Source organism: Hypomesus nipponensis, chromosome 9 (genome assembly GCF_054491055.1).
Source record: "Hypomesus nipponensis isolate SF chromosome 9, ASM5449105v1, whole genome shotgun sequence".
Lineage (NCBI taxonomy): Eukaryota > Metazoa > Chordata > Actinopteri > Osmeriformes > Osmeridae > Hypomesus > Hypomesus nipponensis.
In genome coordinates this window covers 25909295-25926131 of record NC_140369.1, presented here as the reverse complement: position 1 = coordinate 25926131, position 16837 = coordinate 25909295, and the positions used below count along the sequence as shown (strand labels likewise).

The 16837-nt window shown below is 40.5% G+C and overlaps 1 protein-coding gene across 1 annotated transcript; it reads right to left on the bottom strand.

Annotated features, from left to right (window-relative positions):
* LOC146274011 (uncharacterized) lies at positions 1-15960 on the bottom strand. The gene is made up of 2 exons (XM_084704468.1): positions 15699-15960; positions 1-2028 (listed from the first exon to the last, which is right to left on the bottom strand). The coding sequence occupies exons 1-2, from the start codon at positions 15952-15954 to the stop codon at positions 791-793; spliced, it is 1494 nt and encodes a 497-aa protein (XP_084560594.1). The 5' UTR covers positions 15955-15960; the 3' UTR covers positions 1-790.
* Positions 15961-16837: the final 877 nt, after the last annotated feature.

Here is a 16837-nt window from a genome sequence, read left to right as displayed (position 1 = left end):
TTCTCAAATTATATCATCATTTAATGCGGCAAATGTGAAAGTATAAGTGAGCACGACATTACAGACATTCACGACAAAATAAATGGATACAAAATGAAACATTTCTCTGTCTGGGGCTAATATTTCACCATGCACACTCAGCTCTCTTTTCCCCATCTATTTTAGCGCTCTCTTATTTGAGGGGAATGAAAATGTACAAAACAGTAGTTCGATTCGCTTTCTCCTTCATGCGCATTCTTTCTTACCGGATGTGAACAAGTCAAGCTGTTCTGGTGAAGTAGTGAAATGGTGCGTTCATGATAAAAGTAAGTAAATGGTTTGGTTGTTGTTATTAGTCCTCTGTTTAACATTATTCAATTCAGTAACGTTTATAACTAGTATAGCGATAGAGGAATGTGTATACTGCACCCTGGAATGTTTAGTTTCATTTGCGACAGTGGTCGGATTTTACATTTAGTCATTTAGCAGACACTCTTATCCGGAGCGACATACAGTGAGTACAGGGACATTCTCCCCGAGGCAAGTTGGGTGAATTGCCTTGCCCAAGGACACAACGTCATTTTGCATGGCCAGAAATAAAACCGGTAACCTTCTGATTAATAGCCCCTTTCCTTAACTGCTCAGCCATCTGAACCCCCTCTGCTTCTTGACATCATCCATAGCAACAAGTTCCTTTTTTTAGCTCAAAATTTTTCCCCATTCCCACCAAAAGTTGGTCTCAGCAGCTTTGAGAATATGTTTTAAGACGAAACTCTTACTGAAGAACTTTTACTGCTATTTAAGAGAACTCTTAATGGTAAGATAAAGGAGGAAGCTCTGACGGAAAAACGTGTGTCCTCATGTGTGCAGACAGAGAACTACTTTTAGAAAAGTGTTTGCTACATTTCTGACATTGATAAGGTTTCTCTCCTGTGTGCGTCCTCATGTGCACAACCAGATTACACTTCATTGAAAACTGTTTGTTACATTGTTGACATTTATAAGGTTTCTCTCCTGTGTGCGTCCTCATGTGCACAACCAGATTACACTTCATTGAAAACTGTTTGTTACATTGTTGACATTGATAAGGTTTCTCTCCTGTGTGTGTCCTCATGTGCACGACCAAACTACTATTCATTGAAAACTGTTTGTTACATTGTTGACACTGATAAGGCTTTTCTCCTGTGTGTATCCGCATATGAAAAAACAAAGCACTTTTTTCACTATAAGTTTTGTTACATTGTTGACACTGAAAAGACTTCTCTCCTGTGTGCCCTCTCATGTGTATAACCAAACCATAATGACGACTAAATGATTTGTTACATTGTTGACACTTATATGGTTTCTCGCTTGTGTGTGTCCTCATGTGTTCCCGTAGAGTATCCCTTCGAGCAAATAGTTTGCTACATTCCTGACATTGAAAAGGTCTCTCTCCTGTGTGTGTCTTCATGTGTTTAGCCAGATTACCCTTTTCAGCAAACGGTTTGTTACATTGTTGACACTGATACAATTTCTCTTTTGTGTGTTTCCTTATATGAGAAACCAAAGCACCTTTTCCACTAAAAGTTTTGTTACATTCTTGACACTGATGTTTTGTTTTTCCTGTGTGACGTCTCTGTGGCATATGTTCCCTTAGCAGAGCTTCACTGTCTTGTGTTCTGTTCAGAAAAAGCTGAACTCCTTCATGTTCTTCTTGCTCCAAACTCTGAGCTGTAGGACAGTCTGGAGCTTCAACAGAGAGGGGCTGAGAGTCACTGCCTGGTTCTGGTACTGCACAGCCTTGTCCATCAGGCTCTGCTTTGATTTGTTCCTCAGTTGTGTTGCTGGGTAGAGAGTCTCCTTCTCTGTTTTCCACTTTAACAGTTTGGTCAAGATGTGAACATTCAGAGGAGGCTTCCTGATCCCAGTCATGTTTTACACTGGTAGAAGTGAACACTGAGCGTGTAGTTTCAGACTGCAGTCCTTGGAGCTGCTCTTCCTCCTGACTGGTCCACAGCTCCTGTTCCTCTTTAATCTGTTGGAGTTCCGGGAGAGAGAGACGCTGCACATCTGGGGAAACAAGAGTAGGTTTGTGATCAACTTAATCATTATGCAACCCGCATGTCTAACAGCTAAAACCAGACCAATTGTGGTAATCTTAGCATAATATGCTACACATCCAAGGCTTGAAAGTTCTGCCGCATATGCTCCCAAAATTGTGACCTCAAAATAATTTTAGGAGTATTTGTGATCTCCCTCACACATGGACTGTCCCAAAAAAGCCTGAACGATTTCAGAAAATAAGCTAATTGCGATTATTTTGACTAATATTGCCATTGCTATTTAATATGCGATTATTATATGATTTATTATTAATATAGATATACTACTGATCTCCAGTCAGAAACATAACACAAAGTTCATAGAAATTAAGGAAAACATACCGCCTTACCTTTTTTATAATATTTTGGTATATCAAAGCTAAATGTATGTGCGTTGCACTTTCTTAACTAAAGCTAGCTAACTAACGTTTTGGGGAAAAAACCTTGCACTGTGGGGGCCGTCGGAAATATTTAGAACTCAAGCATCTAAATGTTAAATCTTTAAAAAAAAACTAAAAAACATAACATTTTTGATCCCCTCAGTAGCCTAACAGAAACAGTATGGCACTTACAGTAGAGAGGACAAACCCATTTGAGCGTTTTTCCTGAAATAAGTTGTAACAGTTATTGCTGGGGAAATTATGTAATTAAATTACATATTAACTAGACTGAAATACGTGTGCACAATAATATCAACAATATTTGCTCAATTTAGACGTTTTTAAAGGTTTTAAATTTTACCTCGAACCTACTTCCATTAATCAGCAGTTTGTGAAAAAGAGGCTAGTTTTACGACAGTGACTTTGGACGACAGTGACTCTAGTTTAACATGTTAGCTGATTAGCCGTTACGAGTGAGATAAGTATACAGTTAAATTAACAAACCTCTTGTTTGTAAAATATGTAGTCTTAAATACGATTGGAACACATCACATAAACAATTCTAAAACGTCCGACACGCCAAATGTTGTCATGCGTCCCTGAAGCTCAAATTCAGAGTCGGAGTTCCATTAAGCTTTTCATTGCAGTGAATGGGTGCGGGCACTCATTGGGCATGAACTCAAATATCTCAGAAGTTCCAACTGGGAAATGTTAGCAGTTTTACAGTCCTGTAGAGGACATTTTCCTGAACAGATTGACATCAAGTTAAGGATGTGGCATTGAAGTTCAGGTTAGTAGCCAAGGGTGTAAAGACCACTTGGTTAATTACAGTTGTCTTGGAATTCTACGTTTGAGTTTTTTTGTGGATTTGCTTAAATAGTGACACAGTACATTTGTCTATTAGTTTGCTTAGGAAATGGCTCTCATTTACACTTTATATCACACACTCGGCAGACACCAGTGTAACTGCAGTGAATAGTGATGGTACCTATACAGTACACATTTCTAAATTACCTCTTCTAATACACAAGACAGGGTGTTGTCAACATCTACAACAGGCCTACAGCACTACAGCAATCTTTTGAGAAAGATTTGATAAAGCAGACATGATGAGAGTATGATACATCAAGGGAGGAGGTTGATTGAGATTTGGGCTTCGAGACATTATTCTGCCAGACATCCAGCAGTTGATGGAGTTGGATCAGATTCAGTACAGTAAGGCAAATGCAAGCATCTTATTGACAATGTCCATGCCAGGGGCGTTGTTAGACATACACCTCTACTGGGGCACAGGCCCTTATTCATATCCCTCTTTTTCTTCCAAGCTTGCTGCACACAATGCACTACTCGGCTACAGTGGTATGAAAAAGTATCTGAACTTTTTGGAATTTCTCATATTTCTGCATAAAATCACCGTCAAATGTGATCTGATCTTTGTCAAAATCACACAGATTAAAAATTAGTGTCTGCTTTAACTAAAACCACACAGACATTTATAGGTTTTCATATTGTATTTCATATAGCATGCAAACAATGACAGAAGGGCGAGGAATAAGTAACTGAACCCTCTGCCTAGGGAGACTTAAAGAGCAATAGAAACCAATTTTTACCAAACAATTTAAGTCAGGTGTGTGCCCAATCACTGATGAGTGTCTTAAAGCTGCCCTGCCCACTATAAAACACACCTGGTAAGAATTGTCTTGATGAGAAGCATTGTCTGATGTGCACCATGATTCGCTCAAAAGAGCTGTCTGAAGACCTGCGATCAAGAATTGTTGATCTGTATAAAGCTGGGAAAGGATACGAAACCATCTCTAACAGTCTGGATGTTTATCAATCGACAGTCAGAGAAGTAGTCTACAAATGGAGAGAGTTTGGCACTGTTGCTTCTCTCCCAAGGAGTGGCCGTCTACCAAAGATGATGCCAACAGTTCAGCGCAGAATACTCAGAGAGGTAAAAAAAAAGAACCCTAGAGTGTCTGCTAAAGACTTACAGAAATCTATATGATGCAGAATATGTGGTTTTGTCGGAAGATATAAATATAGTTAGCCTAACACTGACGGGTTCAACAACACCGAGTGGAGTGCTAGCTACTTGTTTTAGCTAACTGCAGGACAATGCCAACAGTCTGACCCTGTGTTGTTCGGTTCATCTGACAATAAAATACTTGAACTTGAAAGTTTGGAGTGCCCTATACATAACTGGTAAGTTTCAGTTACTAGTAGCCCCTTCAAGTTGTGTGAAACATGCTCACTGGTTGAATTGATAACTTGTTCGCTGCTAGGTTAAACAAACTACAGGAAATGTTACGTAACGGAGCTAGCTTTGGCTACAATCAGATGTGAATTTAGGAGCAAGAGCTAGCTAGCGTCAAACGCCAGTGTGTGTGTGTGTGTGTGTAACGTTATCGTATTCTAAGTTTGTAAATATAATCCACTTCTGTAAAGTGATCCCTGCAAACTCTGAATCGGGGGGCAACTGGCGGACTTTGGCGCTGTATAGATACAAGCCATTTTCGTAAAACCGGTTGCTGCTTGGGTAGGACATGATAGTGAATGTCTTCTGTCTTGTAAAATGTGTTTGTACAACCAGCCAATGAGATCCTACTTTGCACCTTGTTTTAGCTGGTTTGTTTTAAAGCCATTTCTACCTCTTATCTACATTTACATTTAACATTTAGTAATCTAGCAGACGCTCTTATCCAGAGCGACTTACAGTAAGTACAGGGACATTCCCCCCCGAGGCAAGTAGGGTGAAGTGCCTTGCAATCTATCAATGTCAATCTTGATGACTGCTAGCAGGCGGCAGTTACAGTACCTAACCATTCTCGTGACGTCACAGACATGACGATTCAAAGATGGCCGCGCCCAGTAGTTAAGTAGTAGTTTGAAATGTTTTTATTAACAAATGGAACATTTTGCTCTTAGTTGTCAGATGAAGTTTTGGGATCTTATTTTAATAATTATGAGCCATACTTAATAAATCAGTTCTGTTCCACTTTAAGTAGCCTAACTGTATTGCTTTACGGAAAATAGGACACAAATATATGCAATATTACATTTGTTATTAGACTTACATTAACCGGTTGGCAACAAAGCAACCAAACAGGAAATTGGATCAAATATCGGCAAATCTTTGAGACGTCAACACCAAACTGGGTATGATGACTCAGAACCCTCTTCTGAGGATGTCCACACAATTTGGTGTCATGTGATCACTGGGCGTGGCCGCAGGAAGCAAATGTGTTTTGGCCAAAAACTATTGATTTGTTTGCTTTTATTAAGTGATTTCTTGTCTCATGATATCTTTGGACATCCCGTGTGTGACTCATAATAATTTGTGATAATAGCCGAATTGATGTGGCCGCCATTTTGAATTATTTGAAAAACGTTTCTCTACTCCTCCTACACATGTTGTCCAATCTTCACCAAATTTGGAAGAGATTATCTTCAGACCAAGCCTCACAAAAGCTATCACATGGTTCTGATTTTCAAAACCGTTTTGCCGGGACAGGCAATCAAAATGCGCCGTTAAGCCAGCAAACAGGAAATTGGGATGTATCTCAGCAAATTTGATGGATTCACACCAAACTTGCTGCGTGTACTCGTTACCCTCTTCTGAGGATGTCAAATGTTTTCTGGGTTATTTGACTGCTTGGCCACCTCATTGCTGCTTGCAGTTATATTTGGATTTGGTCAGATTTGGTATCCCCTTGGTAATTCTGCAGCATGGATGTTTCTATAGTGACAATTTGTGAAAAATATACATTGTTCAATGGTTTGCAATGTTTGAGGAATCCGCCATTGCTGCTTGCAGCTATATTTTAAATGTTGTACTCGATCTAATACAACAAGTTAGTCATCAAGTTCTGATGTAGTAAACCATTATCAAAGCATTGCACTACTGCCAGAGCTCTTCAGTAATTTTGGATCTCATTACATGAGATTTACATTTTCCCATAGGTGTTTAGTTGCCTTGCACATCAAACAAATTAAATACTCATTCAGCATTGTCAGCTTCTCTTATACTCTTTTTATATCAATCCTCTCTCAATCCTATAGTTTTCAGTCCCACTACTAGCTTGCATGTTTTTAAATGCTTATCTGCTACAAATGAATGGGTTGTCTAAAAAATGAGTTGGAAGCAAGATACCACTTAAATTTGCCCTTTGCGCCCCTCCCCCCACCTGTCACAGGGCCAGGCTGCTGCTGTACCTTGCTAGCCAACCTTAACTGAGGGGACTGAACACGCTGGAATTCCAAAATGTTTATCTTTATGTATATTTGAGACCACACATTCGTAGATGTACGTTTCCACTATATGTTAACGTATTTTGAGGTCGATCCGATTAAATGAACGAAAACAAGGCACATCTGTACATATTTTGTTAGTGAAGCAGGGAGAGGAACGCTCGTGGCAAGCTAACTAGCTGGATGGAGTGAAGGAGTTTGTTTGCTCTCAAAATGTAGCTATAAATCAGGGGCACTCCTCAGACATAAGCTCGATTATTAAAAAATCCCCCAGCTGGGAAATGTTTGCGGTTTTCAGTCTTGTAGAGGAGACCTTCATGAACACAATGACATCAAATTGAGGCTGTGGCATTGAAGTTCAGGGACCCGTTCGTCGTAAGGGTTGAAGCTAAGATAATCATTTGTCCCTTTAGCCCGTTAACATTAGCGAGCTAACTTAGAACCGCAAATATCGGTTTGTCGACGGCTGATCCGCATCCAAATCATGTGGTTAATTTCTATCAGGCAAAACTTATCAGGGCAAGTGCACGACCACGCCCTACTTCAAGGCAGCAAAGGTCGATCACCAAAACCGTGATTTTCTAACGGTGAAATGGCGGAAAAGACGAAAGAGAGAGCTATGATATTCTCGCCATCTGAGCAAACTATTATAATGAGTCTCTCCGAAGACAATAAGTATATTATCTTTGCTAAGTCAAACACCGCCACCGCTGCCAGAGCAAGACAGGCATCTTGGCAAAAAAATTACCGATAAACTAAATGCGTATTTAGGTAAAATGTAGGCTATAGGCTCATCTTTAGTGCCTTATTACCCCAATCAATCAGATCACATTTCTTTAAATGTGAAATGCTGAAACATCAGCTGTGCCAACTTTTTTGGCACAAGCAGTTACAGGTAAAATGGACCAGCTGTTCAGGTAAAATGGGCCAGTGAAACTGCAAAGGGAAATAGTAATTTATCATCAATTTTAATTTTAAAACAGTTGCTTATACAGCCACAAAACATTTAAACTGCATTAAACAAACATATTCATATGTGCCATAATAAAAATTAAAAAAAGATCCTGAAGCCCAGACTCGTCACAGTTCCATATATATATGTGACGGTGTGCCCTCAATACCCAGCTTGACCAAAAAGCTCTCATACTGGTCAAACCACTGGCTAACCACCTCTTTGAGTCGAGCAGCCCATGCTGCAGACAGGACCTCTGGCTTGCACATCCCAAGCTCTGGGTTGTGCTTTAGAAAGTTCTTAAACCAGTAATATCTGGCCCTCCCTGCTGTCTTGGAGAAACCAGATATGTTGTTCTTGGCTGCAAAATCAAAAGCCACTTGCCGGACATCACGTTTTGTGAAGGGAAACCCCCTCTGCGCCAATGTGTTGAGGGTGGCAGCAAGCTCCCTTTCTGTCTCCTGTGGAAGGTAGGGCTTCTGCCCTGACACTTGTTCACTGCCAGTCACCTTTCCACTGATGCGTCTTTGCAGTGTTGATTGCGGCACACCCCATGCTCTTGATAAGAGGTGCACACTCACTGTAATTCCTTTCTTCTCTCCCTCCATGTATTCATCTAAGGCCCCCTTCATCCTCTCCTCTTTCCACAGATTATAATTGTTTGGCCTTCCTTTACATCCCTGTTTTATCATTGTATCCTTTCCTCTCTGGTCCTTGCTCCTACTCTCTTTTCTCTCTCTTTCCTTCTCCCTTTCTCCTCTCCTCTCGCTTCCTTCTCCTTCACCATACTCACTGTACATAAAATATCTACTACCATTATTACTGTTGGGGGGGTCATGGTGTGACACACACACACACGTTTGTGAGTGACACAGATGATTTTTATCTGAATTTTATTCATTTTATCTGAAACCATGTTGCCCATTTTACCTCAGTGGGTTAAGGTAAATTGGACCACCAAGAAAAACAACTTTTTCAAAAAATATGTTCATATACCAAACTAACAACATTATTTGTGATTGATGCCATCAAGACAGATATGCATAGTTTTTTTTAAGATGTATCATCCTTAAAATAGTTTAATTAGATTTGGTATGCCAGGCTACTTACCATGCAGCTTTCTGGTGCAGTATTGTTTGAATTATTGGCCCACCATAGCAACCATAAAGCAATCAAATCCCCTGTTACTTGTCAGGGCTGGGACCCCCAAACCTTAAATGGCCCATTTTACCTGATATCACCCTATATATGTGTATGTAGGCCTATGTGTAAATCCCTCTTTGATTTCATTGACTGGGGCATGGCCAGGAATATGATGAATTGATTCATCAGCTGGTTAAGCGCCAAGTACACTTTTCTTACACCAACGCATGCTGTGGCTTTGCCAATGTTTTCTGCATCGCCTATACTGTATAAAAATGTAGCCTACCTGACGCGAAAAACCTCAAGGCTATGCAGAGAGTCTGAAGCACAGTAAAAGTTTCAAGTAGCTTTATTGTCCATTTCTTCACGTCAAGACATAAAAAGGAATCTATATGACGTTTTCCACTCTCCCACAGTGAAACATAAAAAGCACAGGCACAACAGATAAGACATTTCTTAGAACATAGCGTTACATATTCACATACAGCAGCATAAGCTCATAAAGCATAGCTTGCTGCGGTGTGTGATATTTGCAATGTACGGCCCGAGAAGGTCTTGCAAATAAATGAGTCCTTGTCGGCTGAATCGATATCGCTCAAACAAGAACTCATCCGTGTGAAAAAGGATCTTGGCGATCGTGAAGAACTATATTGGTATGGAAAGTTAATCGAACTATATCTCCTTGGTCAGCTGGGTCTCTCAAAAAGGGAGCTGCCAATTATTTTCCGGGGGTGTGGCAAGCTTATCCAGCTACACTTACGTTAGCCTGCTCTCGAGCAGGTTAGTGCTAATTGATATGTTACTATGGTGATTTATCTAAACTTGCTTCCACGAACCAAAAATAGGGGCGTGTTTTATCTTACCCTGAAAATCTCGCTAAACTGCTTAGCGAGCTACGACGAATACCCCCCAGGTTAGTAGGCAATGGCTCAAAGTACTCTCAGCCAATTACAGACCTCTTAAAATGGGAAAACTTGGACTACTGCAACAAAAGTGACAACATGTTTTCGATCGTTTCAAACAGACTGGTATGGAAGAAAAGATTGGCTGTGTGGCTATGCTAACATTCAGCAGCTGTAGGCTATTGCTTGTACTGTTTACTGCGTTTACTATTTTTACATATTAGCCTAACAATAAATTAGGTAATCTGGCTTTCATAACTCAGTGCCTAGTGTAACGCAGGGAAACTAAAGGGTTAATGTTAAACGGATGTTAGTCTTAAGTGACTGTGGAGTTAACCTATCAGATTAAGATGGTTTGGTGGTTTGGGCCAATTAAATGACACCTAGATATTGAGGGTCGCCCTTGGAAAAGAGTGGGGAAAAACCCTATGAGAAAAACGGAAGATTTCCTTATGTTAAAGGAAAAAAAGAGTAAACGATTATAAACGAAATCAGTGCTCAAACTAAGTAATAATAACAAACTTATAATAATTATTTATTATTATTATTTATTATTATTAGAGAATGATCTTTTAGAGCCTGGAACCATCGGTATTGGGAAACGAAAATTGCACACTTGACCGTCTTGGTCATGTTTTTTTGTTGGGATACGTTGAATGGATGGCGAGCCAACCCACGAGGATAAAGCTGGAAGATTTGGAACCTTCATTTTGAGGACAAACTATTCTATTCTTTCATATTGGACTGGTAACAAGCTGATTCTGAAACCACCAATGGTGGTGATTTGTTTTCTTTGGTATAATTTAATTGAGCTGGAACCAACATTTATGAATATTGTTTTGTTTCTGTGTGATCCAAATTGTGTAATACGGATGTTATTGGAGTCAAAGGGTGCACCCAGAAAGTAATTGATTGTATTGATATCTGTGGGAGATTGTTAACGCATGTAAGATCGTTGCTTTGTCTTGAGGGTAAAAAATCATAATACATGTTGCAACTCGGTACTGCTGCTACCTTTTGTTTGCATCTAATTTCTTCTGATCAATTGGCCTATTCTTTCCATTTAGTATAGTTCTCAACTTTGTTACACTTGCCTCTTACTAACATCACTGCACGTCACTGCTTGTTTTGGGTATCACTTAGGTTGTGTTCTTGCCTAAAAAGTAAGTTGAAGACATCCCATGCGGGAGGCTTGGTTCTGGCCTGTGGCTTTAATGTTGAAAACAGTAAAGAGTAGGGCTGCACGATTAATCACGATAAAAATTTCGGCTTCCCACGATCAAATTCGCAAGATCGAGCGATATTTAAAATGCGTCATTCCGTTCATAGAACGCTCCGTATCAAAATGTTTTTTTGCAAAGCCAATCTAGCGCTCCGTAAACCAATAGGTGCGTTCGACATCGGCTGTTGCTGCACGAAACGACCAGCGAGAGTTGCCGCTTGCTGTCGGGGAGGAGTTATAAACGGCTCCTTAAGTCGGAAAATTTGTCATTTTATGTATTGGGCTATTGTAAACTCTTTCTCCAATCTGCAGGCTGCGGCGCTGCGTGGAGTCCAATACACCGAATGTCTGTTCACGTGCCTCCATGAGCCAGTCAGTTGTTCCCTGCACCATGAAGCTCAGTTTCTAGATGTAGACTGTTACAGACAGAGTAAAGACCAATTTATACTTCTGCGTTTTTACGCACACGCACACGGGGAACGCCCTCTCCGTCAAATGCTCTCTGCGTGTCCTCGCAGAGCCCTCGCAGAGCTCTGCGTAAGCTTCCTGATTTTCCTGTCTGTCCGTCGGTCCGTGCGTCTTTTTACGGATACCCCTTGGCTATGATTGGTCCGTATTAAGAACCGCTTGCGTCAGGGGTGGGGGTGGGGTTGCCGTGACCAACAAGAGAACAAAATCCTTTGATTGCCATTGTTGTAAGTTTTTACAACTCTTATTTCAGCTAAAAAGTTCATGTAAATCAGCATCTGAATTAAAATTTGACGAGAAATGGGCAGTGTAGTTGCTGAAAATTTGCTTATTTTATTGATGAAATGGTTCATTTGTTCATCTGCTCCGACCTTTCGATAACCTAGCTAGCATCGCAGTGCAGCGTCATCTACTGTTCTGGCTGTGAATTGCTTTCAGGACGCAGAGCCATCGGAGTAGTATAAATTCAACCAGTGCGTCTGTCCGTTAACGGAGACACAGAAGTATAAATCGGCTTTAACGTGAGGAAAATTCCGCAACAGATAGCAGTCGGTCATAAGGCTGCTATCTTAACAAAGAAAACAAAAAGATATAGCTGCAAGCAGCGATGCGGGTTCCTCCGCAAAATGGCAAAATATTATAAACATGTACACTGCAGAAGATCGAGACTTGGACAACAAGAGAGCAAAACGACTTCATATTTGGCCAAAAACAGTTCCAGACTCTCAGTCAATGCACAACTAACTAGTCATGTGGGCAACTGGGATAGGGAAGCGTTCATATTCAGTTCCTTGCAAGAATAGCCTGTGACTGTTTAGCAGCCAACTCTCTGGTCCCATTAAACTACACAACATACACAATCAGGGTGACCAACAAGATTATATTAACTAACCAACAATAACATTACAAACATCTAATTGAACAAACACAACAACTGAAATCCCTCGCAAGGCTGTTGCAACCAAACTATTTTCCACAAGTCTTTGCGTTTTTTGGACATGCCGCACTGCATGCCGGGTACCCAAGGGATCTGACGCTGATTATCTAGCAGTGCTCCGACTGCGTGATGAGTATTAGTTTGTGGTCAGCTTTGGGACAAAGGTTAAGAAACAGTTGACATTTCAAGGTTAAATTGCATGAAATTGTCCATGGTATTTCAGAATGATGTCTGCCAGTTTAACTAAACAAGTAATCAAAATTATGACAGTCCATACGACTGTGCCTGAATTCGAACTTGTGACCTTATGCTTTGCAGTACAACCCTTCAACCAATTGAGCTACCCGCAAGGCTGAGAAATTCTGGTCAGTTTCTGTCAATAAAAAAAAAGCTGTATATCCTGTAGCATGGCTTGTTCGATTCGGCCAAAGCTTAAACAGCTGTAATTCAATGATCTTTTGACATAAAAGGTGAAATTGCGCATGGTATTTCGATGTAATCGATAAACATATATTCAAATTTAAGACAGGCTGGATTCTAACCTACAACCTTATACTTTGCAGGTCACCGTTCCAGCTCGTTGAGCTATTCTCAGTGTTGAGTATTGTTCAGTTACTGTACAAAAAAGTAAGTTGTTTCTCCAATGGTGAGCATTGTCAGATTTGGTCCAAGTTCAAACAGCTGTAATTCAGTCATTTTGACATATCAAGGTGAAATTGTGTACGGTACGTCAGTGATGTCACCTTAAAGCCTATTAGGTTTGAAAAACCATCATTCAAAATGACATTTGATTTATTGACACAAACATTGAGTTCATGTGGACATTTACATAAATACACCCCTTTCAGCCATTTTGTACTTGATTCAATTGCCTTAAAGTTCAAATCATCACATGACCAATCTGGGTTTGCTTCTGTTAAAATTAAAAACTGTGTAAGGGTGAAATAAATCAATGTTATCATGTAAGCAACATAACTAATAACATTGCTAAATAGTGCTTTAGATTAGTGTGCAAATAATCAGGCATTAAAAATAATCAATAATATTGGTGTCACAGGGGGGCCCCCGAAATCAATTCAGCTTAACCCCATAAAGGCTTGGGCCAGTGTTACAAGCCGACTGGTTTTCAAGACAACTGGTTTTCCCAGCTGTGCGTGCACCTATCAGTCCGCCTCTATCGCCAGATTTGTCACAAATTCACAAACATATTACTGGCGATTTTCAAGTCGGATCTCATATTTGCTGCGGCAAATATGAAAGTAGGCCAATAGGCTACGTGCGCACTACATTAGGCTACCATTTGCGACAAAATAAATGGAGACAAAATAAAACATTTGCAGGCTCGCATGAAGTGGGATTCGATCCCATTAGAGCAAAAATACGTGCGCACGTGAGTCCATTGACTTACACCGCGTGCTATACCAGCTCTGAAATGTGAGCAATATGAATACGTACTTGTCAACTACGTTGGCCTTCACAGGTAACATTTTGATTTGGCTACTTCTGAATCAACTGGTTCCCATAGACACTACCCGAATGTAGGCTACTAATCACGTATTTCGGGTTTGTTCCGAGGCAATAGCCGTATTTACCACGACATCAAAGCTCCTTCTGACACCACATATTAAAAATTCATACTAAGAACGTCGCTGCTAACCCAGACAATACGATCAAAATAAGCGTAACACATGGAAACATTCGTTTCCTATGCGATTTGTGTAGCCTATGGCTGAGTGTTTCTTCACTATATCTTCTGAAATCAATTCATTTCATAATTGAATATTCTGAACAAATGTAGTGAGCACTACATTACAGCCATTCACACCATAATAAATGGAAGCTAAGAAAATAAAAGACGCGAGTTGGATTCGATCCCACGAGTTAAAACACCTGTATGATTACAAATCATTGCATTATACCGTGAGCCACTGAAGCACATGCATGAATCGGTCAATTTTTTTTTAAGTACGTTGGCCTTCAGGCAACATGTTGTTTTGGTTCTTCTGAATCAACTAGTTACCGTAGACACCACCCGAATGTAGGTAATTCATCACGTATTTGGAGTTGTCTAAAACACGGTATCACAGACACTTAGGCTAATGACACCACATATTGCGAAGTAATACTTAAGTCGTCGCTGCCTGATATAGAAACGTGGGCACAGACATGATCATACTTCTGATAATCATGGCAAAGTAACCTAGGTAACCAGCTGTTTTGGGTGAACTCCAGTAGCCTAACCCCAAAAGATAGGTGGTTAATATGGCTATTGCCTTGAGACAACTCCAAATACGTGATGAATAACCTACATTCGGGTGGTGTCTACGGTAACTAGTTGATTCAGAAGAACCAAAACAACATGTTGCCTGAAGGCCAACATACTTAAAATTGTGACCCTTTCGTGCATATGCTTCAGTGGCTCACGGTATAATGCAATGGTTTGTAATCATGCAGGTGTTTTAGCTCGTGGGATTGAATCCAACGCGCGTCTTTTATTTTCTTAGCTTCCATTTATTATGGTGTGCTTGGCTGTAATGTAGCGCTCATTACATTTGTTCAGAATATTCAATTATGAAATGAATTGATTTCAAAAGATACAGTGAAGAAACACTCAGCCATAGGCTACACAAATCGCATAGGAAACGAATGTTTCCATGTTGTGTTACGCTTATTTTGATTGTATTGTCTGGGTTAGCAGCGACGTTCTTCGTATGAATTTTTATTATGTGGTGTCAGAAGGAGCTTTGATGTCGTGGCGAATACGGCTATTGCCTCGGAACAAACCCGAAATACGTGATTGTAGCCTACATTCGGGTAGTGTCTATGGGAACCAGTTGATTCAGAAGTAGCCAAATCAAAATGTTACCTGTGAAGGCCAACGTTGTTGACAAGTACGTAATCATATTGCTCACATTTCGGAGCTGGTATGGCACTCTGTAAGTCAACGGACTCACGTGAGCACGTATTTTTGCTCTAGTGGGTTCGAATCCCACTTCATGCGAGCCTGCAAATGTTTTATTTTGTCTCCATTTATTTTGTCGCAAATGGTAGCCTAATGTAGTGCGCACGTAGCCTATTGGCCTACTTTCATATTTGCTGTGGCAAATATGAGATCCGACCTGAAAATCGCCAGTAATACGTTTGTGAATTTGTGCCGAATCTGGCGATAGAGGCAGACTGATTGGTTTCCCAGCTGTGCATGCACCTGTTGTCTTAAACCAGTTGGCTTGTAACACCGGCCCTGCTCTGTGCAGTAAACCACTCAATCGCAAGAAACGACTCTCACTACACACCTGGGTACGGCCGTGCTAGACCAAATATAATTCATGATAAACTGAATATAGATACACCAGATTATTATCATCTGTAGTTATTAATCGAACCTGTTTGGTGAAGCTTTATCTCAGGTTGAGTAACAATGTCCGACAAGCGTTGAAGTCGCGTGCTATCCTCAATTGAACGATAAATCTCTTCTTCAAATTTAGCAAACGACTTCTCAGCGGCCGCGAATATCTCCAAAGCTGCCGTTGTTAATCGCTCATTGAGATAATCCCTGAACACATTTAGTTGAGACATTTTGATGGTTAAAAACCTTGTATAGTTTACAAAACTGTAGTTCGATGAAGTTAGCTCCTTCATGCGCCTTCTTTCTAACCGGATGTAAACAAGTCAAGCTTTTCCGGTGTTATTGCCCAAAGTTTTTTTTGTGTGTGCAAAAAGACAAATCATTACAAAAGTATCGATACAGTACTCAAATAATAAGTTACATTTAAACTCAGACACGTGTTCGTGTAGTGACATATATTTGACATAACACTAGGTGTGTTCAACTTCCTGCAGCACCGGCGGCCGCCTTGAAGCTGATAATGCCATTGGCTTCAAAAGTCAGCCGGGCTGCAGGCGGCTGCAAGCGACGTTGGCGCTACATGAAGTACATGAAGTACGGATTTATCTGATTTTAAATGAAACTATCATTCAGCTTTTTAATATATTCTATATTACTGGAAACCATATCTAAATCTGTTGACTATTATTACCACTAAACGGTAGAAGATATTAAGCCTAAAGTGTGAAGATTTGGATATTAGGGGCTGAGGAATGCGGGAGAAGACTAGTTGTAGTTATGATTCTTCCTTCACATAAAATAGGCTCAGCTATAAATCTAGTGGCACGTTTAAGTCCCTATGCCAGTAGCTGCAGCTGCACGGTTCATGGTCAGTACTACCAGCCCGACTTGTCTTTGTATAAACTCCACTCTACCTCCCCTACCCCCCCCCCCCCCACCCCAAACAGGACAACGAGTTTTGTCAAATACTGTTAATAGCCGAGTTTCCCAGATTCGTTAAGAAGCTCTTAACGCTAAGAGCATCTTAGGAGCGTTCTAGGAATGCTGTAGACCGCTCTTAGAACACTCCTAAGAAGCTCTTAGCGTTAAGAGCTTCTTAACGAATCTGGGAAACCCGGCCAATGTGTGAACAACCATCTCCCTCCCATCCACGTCCCTACCCCTCCCACCCACCCC

Coding starts and splice junctions, on each gene's coding strand:
- LOC146274011 (XM_084704468.1), bottom strand. CDS start 15,954: ATGAAGGAGCTAACTTCATCGAACTACAGTTTTGTAAACTATACAAGG. Junction 2,029..15,698: donor GATAAAGCTTCACCAAACAG/GTTCGATTAATA, acceptor TTGTTTCCCCAG/ATGTGCAGCGTCTCTCTCTC.